Genomic DNA, 7931 nt, shown 5'->3' on the forward strand with positions numbered 1-7931 from the left:
CCCATGGAGTATGTCAGCACGCGGGGATTTGCGGGGACCGTCGACTTTGAGGGAGCTCTCTTCTCCGGCTACGCAGCCGACGGGGGCCTCTTCATGCCCCAGCGCATCCCCTTGCTGGACCAGGATGCCCTGCGGAGGTGGAGCTGCCTGTCCTACCGGGAGCTGGTGAAGGAGCTGTGCTCCCTCTTCATCACGGCCGAGCTGGTCCCGCGGAACACGCTCAACGGTGAGCCTCAACCGTGCAGGGAGCTTCTCACCGGAGCTTCTCACCGGGATGTGCACGAGGGTTTTGGGGTGCCTTCACCCCATCCTTTTCAGAGCCCACAGAGGATGGACCTGTTGCACCATTGCCTGCTCCTTTCTGTACCCTCTTCTCCTCTGTCACCTTGCGGGGGCTTGGTACCTGCTGGAAAAGGTGTCCCCTGTGTGCAGAGAGGGATTGTGGTGACTGCAATAGTGATGGCTGATGCCATGGTCCTACTCAGTGCTCCAGACCTGCCCTCCCACCAGGTCTTTCTGCAGCTCCACGCTCTGGTTGGGATACGGTTTTTAATGTTCTTCACATTTAAAAGCAATGGCTTCCACCAGAGGGCAGCTACAACCTCTGTCTCAGTGGCACGTTATGATGCAATTCGGGTTTCCTGTATTTTATATTTAACGCAGTTTGCTCTGACTGTGTCAGGTGCCCCCTGGGGTCTGTCACCATAGAGCTGTCAGAGACAACAAAAAGTCAGTTGGTTTACTCCTAATACCTGAGAATAACTTGTTGGAGATCTGTCACCTCTCCAGCAACTGAGTCCTTGGTTGTGCAGAAAGCTTCCCAGGAGTGTGAAGAGAACAGATGCAGGAAGGTCAGAAAAATAGTCCTTCTCCCAATCTAACAGACCCTTTAACCATTTTCCCCTCTAGACCTGATCGACAGGGCGTTCAAGACACAAGGACATCGTCCATCTGTCCAGGCTGAAAGACGGGCTAAATGTCTTGGAGCTGTGGCATGGGGTTACTTATGCTTTTAAGGATCTGTCCTTGTCCTGCACAGGACAGTTTTTACAGTATTTCTTGGAGAAAAAGCAGAAGCACATCACTATTCTGGTGGGTGAGTATGCCTCTTTGTGAGGAGCAAAACTTCTGGGCAGGTCTTGACCTTGAGACACATCATCCCATGGCCCTCCCCATAGATGCCCTGGGGTGGTGTTGCCTCATGGGTGGCTGCTGAGTGATCTCTGGGCAATGCCAGGCTGGCTGCTGTAGCCAACAACATCTCACGGAACATCTCTGCATCTTTTTCTTTAAGTGCAGTGATGCAAGCCTCACTGACACATCAATATTTTGCTTTTATTACTTCTCCCTCACTTTGAAACAGGCACTTCAGGGGACACGGGGAGCTCGGCCATCGAGAGTGTGAGAGGGCAGAAGAACATGGACATCTTTGTTCTGCTGCCTAAGGGGTTCTGCACCCAGACACAGGAACTTCAGATGACCACCGTCATTGAAGACAACGTCCACGTCTTTGCTGGTGGGCACTACTGTGGGACTGTCCACTTCATGGCCCTGCTGTGTCAAAACCGTGACCCTAAAAGTCTCAGGGGGCTGCTGCTTTAGCAGCTGCAGCCAGCCAGGTCATTGCCATCATGGCCACTGTGCCCAGATGCCTGGCTAACAGAAGCCTATAGCAGACATCCCCGCCCTGATGAAAAGTGGTTCAAGGCTTCTTTTTCTCCTGGCCACAGATCAGACCTGACCCCATGCAGGTGGTTGGTGTTTAGCTGCACTGAATTCAACACCATTTCTTAGCACTAAAAGGATCAAGAGTCACCCCTTCCCTCTGTCCCCTCACCTCCATGGGTGGTTCTCTGTGCCGTCCCTGTGGTTAGTAATCATTGCTGGGTGCTTGAGCCATCCCATGGACTCCGCTGCTCAGCCAGGTCTCACCTTGGCCTCTCACAGGGGATGCAGGAGTTTGCCTTCCTGGCAGATACATACGTGGCATAGGCAAGAGCCCAGAGTGCCATGTCTGCAGGAACCACCCAGCATCTGTGTTGATGCTGCTCAACCCTGGCTCGTAGAGCACCTGAGGCAGTCGGACAGCTCAGGACACTCCTGGCTGCTGCAAACCCCAGGGCTCGAGACTGGCCCTATTTCTGAGCAGAAATACTTTGTGCCTGATGCGCTGATGTTGGCAGATCTAATCTTTCCTTTCTCCTTTTGACAGCTCATGGGAACAGCGATGAAATCGATGAGCCAATCAAGGAACTGTTCGCCGATGTTGATTTTGCCAGAAAATACAATCTGATGAGCTTGAATTCGGTCAACTGGTCTAGGATTATGGTGCAGATTGCTCACCACTTCTACGCTTACTTTCAGTGTGCCCCATCCCTGGATGCCACCCCGCTGCCAGTGGTGGAAATTGTTGTGCCAACAGGAGGAGGAGGAAATATCACAGGTGAAGGGAAAAAAGATAGGTTAGATAGGGAAGAGAGTGCTGTGACCTATGGACTAAAAGCACTTTGCAGATGCTGGGTATTGCTATTTATTAAAACACCCACTCTCTGGTAGGATTTCTTCAGAACCATTTATATTTTATTACTCATGTATGGTTATTACTCATTTAGGTGTCACTGATGCAAGGTGCAGAAAATCCCAAACCACCTTTTAATGATGACTGTAGCTATCTTGAGGATGGGCACATTAGAAGAGGACAGAATGTGTTTGATCCAGAAAAGAGGGAAAATACTGTGGCTCTGATTTCCTAAGTGAGACATTAACAGGGGTGTGGAGTCCTGCCTGGTCCTACTCTGGTTTGCATGGTAGTGTGCAATCAAAGAGAACCACTCTTAATTGCATAATCCTGCCTTCTAAATGTGAGTCGTGATTGCCTCCATCCCAAAATAGGCATACAACTGTCTTATGAAAGCAAAAAATTATTTGATGCACTCTGCCACATTCACTGTATTTCCAGGCTGTCCATCTGAGGCAGCATCAATAAGATGCAAGAGTCCAAAATCTTCATCTCTCTAGCTTGAGCAGCTGCCCATCCCTCTTCAAATGTGGAGATGCCCAAGAGTCTGTTCAGTGGAAGGTGAAGCATTGCATCCCTGGATTTTATAATCTGGTGCTCTAACAGAACATAAAAGACAGATATCTCAGAGTCCATTAGGGAATGTCATTTGTGTCTGCTTCTAAACTATATGCTCAATCAATTTGTACAATGACTTATTTGCTAAATCCCCTTTGAACGTTTCTTCATCAAGCACACATCTGTTATGTCACTTTTTTTTAGCTGGCTGTATCGCCCAGAAAATGGGTCTCCCGATTCGTCTTGTTGCCGTGGTTAACAGCAATGACATCATTCATAGGACTGTTCAACATGGAGATTTCTCACTGTCGGAGACTGTGAAGGCTACGTTAGCATCAGCCATGGATATTCAGGTATGTCATGAATTGGCCAAAATGGGAAAATACCAAATATTATTTATTTTTTATATTTTTTTTCCTTGTACCCTGTTCTACCTGGTTTATGAGAGCATAATCCTGCCACTGGGAATGCCTCTCAGCGACGCATTGAGTTGTGACTCATATCGCACATTTATGCTGCAGACTGCTGCGCTGAGATAGATCAGACTCTTTCTCTCTCACTTTTCAGGGCTTGATTTTGTAATCTTCATTGTTAAATGCTGGGTTTCTGGGGTTTCATTAGGTGCAAGGTTAACAAGAGAGGGACATTTTCTCAAAATGTGACACTTACTTAGAAAATTGTAAATCCCATCACGACTCAAGAGCTTTGATGATGCTTCTGAAAGGCTCCACAGGGAGCCAGGGACCAGGAAGTAGGTAGGGAAGCCCAGAAGAAATGCCTCATCTGTGGCCATGTGCAGCTTGCTCAGGGCAAGGCAAGTCTCAGCAGGCAGTCAAAGGCCTCAGAAATGAAGTGTCATGGAGGTCCAGAAACCAAACATCTGTAAGGAAATACCTCCCATTTCTTACCTACCCCGTGATCCACAGGGGTTGGATCTGCTTCCAAACAAGTGAACCAAGTGTGAAACACTTGGTGGTGGATCACTGTGGCCTTAAGCTACCTGGATTTTCCAAAGCTGTTCAAACACACTGGGACGACCTGGGAGCCTGGAGGAGCTGCCATGCTTTGCAGTCAGTAAGTCATTATGCCCCTGTCACCAGGCTGCTGGGGTCTGCATCTTGAATGTCCTCACGAAGCATGAGTCTGTGGGGCTCCTCAGAGCTCAAAGGGTAGCTGGCCTCCTCTCTTGGCCCATGTCCCTTCAGTAGCACAGGTCTGCTGAGGCACCTAAGCATGTGCCACACTGTGGGAGCATGAGGGAAGGCAACCAAGAGAGGTGATGTTCAAAGATTCCAGAGGAGCTGGATGGTGCACCCCTCTGTACATCCCTCAACGACTGCATGAGACATCATCATTCAGCTCACATCTGAAGCATCCATACAAATATTTCCGTAGCTCAACAGATCGTTCATGCTGGAGAGGAAATCAGGAGGTCTCTAGTTGGGACCTGCTCAGAGCAGGTCAGCCTGGGTTGCTCAGGGCTTTGTCCAGTCAGGTATTGGAAACATTCACAGTCTCTTTAGGTTGCCTCTTCTGCAGACCAAGCTAAAACAGAGAACATTTTCCAGTTAGACACTAACTGAAGAGTTGAAAGTGAGGCAGAAAGTGAAAGTGAAGGGCGAGACTTGGAAGGAGCAATCCCAGGAGAATCCATATGTCAAAACTTTACTTGGGAACGGTCACCAGCATGACCTGTCCTCCATACTGGGCCCTGGTGTTCTCCTGGACAACTCCAGTGGCATGGGACAAAAGCAGATCAGAGAGCTGGCTAATAAATGACAAGGCTAGTGTTTGCACCAGTGTCCTGTCCCAGTCTGAGTTACTGGTGTCAGTCTAGTGATCTGTAGTGGCTGGCATGATTGGAGGGTGAAGGGGAATGTCTGGATGTGGGAGCAGCAGAACGAAGGACAGGAGAAGGGGTGTCAGGAGGACGATGTTGGAGACACCTCTAGTAGCCGGTCACCAAAGTCCAGGCATGCTGACACATAGCTTCTCAGGACAGCCAGGTTGGCAAGCAGAGGACAGCCTAAAACAGGGGACAGCCTAAAGCAAAGGGCAGGCTACACCCAGACGAGACTGAAGATTACAGACTGGAGGCTCTGGGAGATGATGGTGGGAAGATGAAAAACAGGACTGGGGCCATAAGTCACCCAGATAAAGGCACAAAAGGCTGAGTAAGTCCTGATGACTCGCAAAGGTAGGACAGGATGGGGAGACAAAAGGTCACGGAACTGTCAGCTACTAAAAAGTATAAAAAGCTTATCCAAAACCAGCACTTGAACCCAGGAGATGTGATGAGGACTCAGTTTTTGGTGCCCCTTGTCCTGTCTGTCCCTACGAGGTATCTCAGCCAAGCCACCTGGATGAATGTTTCCTGGTGCTGGTGAGCATGCAGGAATGAGACAGTGAAATTGGTTTGGGACCCTCCTGTATGGTCATGCACCGAGTTCTGCTGCAGTGTTGCAACACTGATTGCTACATAGCCATACAGGCTAGTCAGGCCCTATATGTGCCTTGTATGTTCATGAAGATTATCGGTCAGCCCTTCAGGGAGCTGGGTGTCTCATTAAGTCACGCGGGAGCTGGGTGACTCACAGCAGCATCTGCAACACTGAGTAAACAGCTGGATATTTCTGGTTCTTGAATACATGGTGTGTTATTAGCCTGGGTTCCTCGAGGTGACTGTACAGATGTGGTCACATCGTTATCAGTCATCCCTCTTTTTTTTTTTCTGATGGTCACTGCCAGACTGCTCTGACAGGTCAGAGGTGTGAAAGACATCGTGTTCCCAAAAACCTGCGTTGGGATGTAGGTATGCAGGGGGAAGACACAAAGCCCACCCCAGCTTCCACCAAGAAAAACGCGGCAGTAGGACCTCAACCCTAATTAGACATCAGAGAATCCACACAGGTGCTCTCCCCCTGAGACACACGCACAGATTCCAAAAAAAAAGCCCCTATTGCCTTGTTATCCCAGGAGCCTTACAACATGGAGAGGATCCTCTGGCTGCTCTCGGGCTCCGACAGCCACCTGACAAAAACGCTGATGGAGCAATTCAGCAGCTCAAAAAGCCTTAAGCTGCCGGAGGACTTGCACAGAAAGGTCAGTTCCTCATGCATGCAGCATCCTGTGTGTAAGGAGGTTTACCTGCCAGTTGTTTTCAACTCATTTTGAGAATAAAAAAATCACAGTGGAGAGTTTCCAACCAAAAATTTAAGTGTCAAGCCAGAGGAGATTTATACCAGTGTATGTGCATGAAGATGTTAAAAACCCATTTTTAATATTTTTTTTTAAGAGACCTCTTTCTTCTTGGCAAAAGTGATTAAGAACTGCCTACAATTATTTAAGTACAATATGCAACCATCCCTTCCTTGTTCACTACAGTGCCGGCATTGGCCGTGCACCAAGGCATCGTGCAGTGGGTGCTGGCACAAACTGAGCATGGTTTTTGGGAATGTGTCTGCTGGGTTCGAGTCTGGATTGCAGCACCTGGCAAATGGGAGAATGAACACAAAGCAGAGAGAAATGCAAGAGTAATTCGAAATTTTGAGTTGTGAGGGTCTTTGGGCCAGATGCAAAGTCTTGCCTCTGCCCATCCAACACACGCTGTCCCCCACTGAGCATCCTTTGTCCCACGTCTGCTCCTGCTTGTGCAGCAGCAAAATAAATACTAAAAAATTGTATTACTGAAAGAAGAGCTATTACATTGAGGTGGGTTTTACAAGCCCTCAGAAAACCCCTTGGAGCATGCAAATAGCAGCGCAGAGCTGAAGAGCTGAGTCTCGGTTCCTCTCCACCCACAGTCCCAGCACCTGGGGATGGAAACCCCTCACTCGAACCCCAGCCCCGCGATCATTTCCAGCAGTGCCTCATCCCCCAGCTGCAGCAGCAACCCCTTTTCCTTTAGTCCCATCCTCTAGCCTCCCTATTTCCAACTGCATTGCTGAGTGCTCGTGGCACAAGACCGGCTGGGGACGTGTGGGGTGGTGATGCCCTGTACCAATCTTCCCCTTTCTCCTGGGGACACAGCTCTCCGAGACCCTTCGCTCATGCTCAGCCTCTGACGAGGACATCGTGCGAGCCATGCAGCGCTGCTGGGAGGAAAACCGCTACCTGCTGTGCCCCCACTCCGCCGTGGCTGCTCACTACCACTACTCGCAGCCGGATGGGTAAGGACAGCAGTGGTTGGGAGCATCAGGGACTGGAGCATCACTTCTCCTTGCTCCTGCTGCATCTCCACATCAGGGCTCGCTTACATCAAAAGCTTTCTTGCTTTTCTTTCCTTTCCAGCATGCCCCGGTGTTGCTTAGCTCCAGCCTCTGCAGCCAAATTTCAGGATGCTCTGCTCCGAGCTGGCCTGGTTCCCCAGCTACCCCCTGAAATCACTGCCTTAACAGTGATGGAGACCAGGTCCACTCCCCTGGACCGCGGGCAGGACTGGGCACAGGCCCTCCGGGAGCGGATTGAAGCTGCGACACAGCAGTGGGAGGCACGGTGGGGGTCAGTTGGCCTCCCTGGGACATCGGGAGGTCATGGGGTCATGCAGACCTGAGCTACCAGGGAATGGCTGGCTGATAACTCCAAGGGCTCATTTTCCATTCCCAGGAGAGACCCAAGTTATGCTGGGAGGGGAGCCTATGGTCTCTGTACAATGAATAATTAGCAGAAGCACACTTCACTATTGAATTATATAGACTATTTCATAACATTTTCAGTAAAGAGTTCTGCAATTTTATCCTGTTTTTCCTATAAAGTCATAAAACATGATTGAAACTCCGAATAAACCCACTTGTTCCATCATTACATGCTATTACAGAAAACTCCCTGAGCATTGCACGGAGTCTCCAGCTTCTTG

General features: G+C 49.6%; 1 protein-coding gene across 1 annotated transcript; it reads left to right on the plus strand.

The window, feature by feature from the left end:
* THNSL2 (threonine synthase-like 2 (S. cerevisiae)) lies at positions 1-7570 on the plus strand (the record flags this gene model as incomplete). Its single annotated transcript, XM_010147384.1, is given in 9 exon segments — positions 1-226; positions 910-928; positions 930-1096; positions 1364-1516; positions 2213-2443; positions 3281-3429; positions 6053-6178; positions 7106-7245; positions 7367-7570. Coding segments are annotated over 9 exon segments (1412 nt in total), but the record flags the coding sequence as incomplete, so codon positions are not given.
* Between the last annotated feature and the right edge of the window lie 361 nt (positions 7571-7931).

This window comes from Eurypyga helias, unplaced genomic scaffold (genome assembly GCF_000690775.1).
Source record: "Eurypyga helias isolate BGI_N326 unplaced genomic scaffold, ASM69077v1 scaffold35742, whole genome shotgun sequence".
Lineage (NCBI taxonomy): Eukaryota > Metazoa > Chordata > Aves > Eurypygiformes > Eurypygidae > Eurypyga > Eurypyga helias.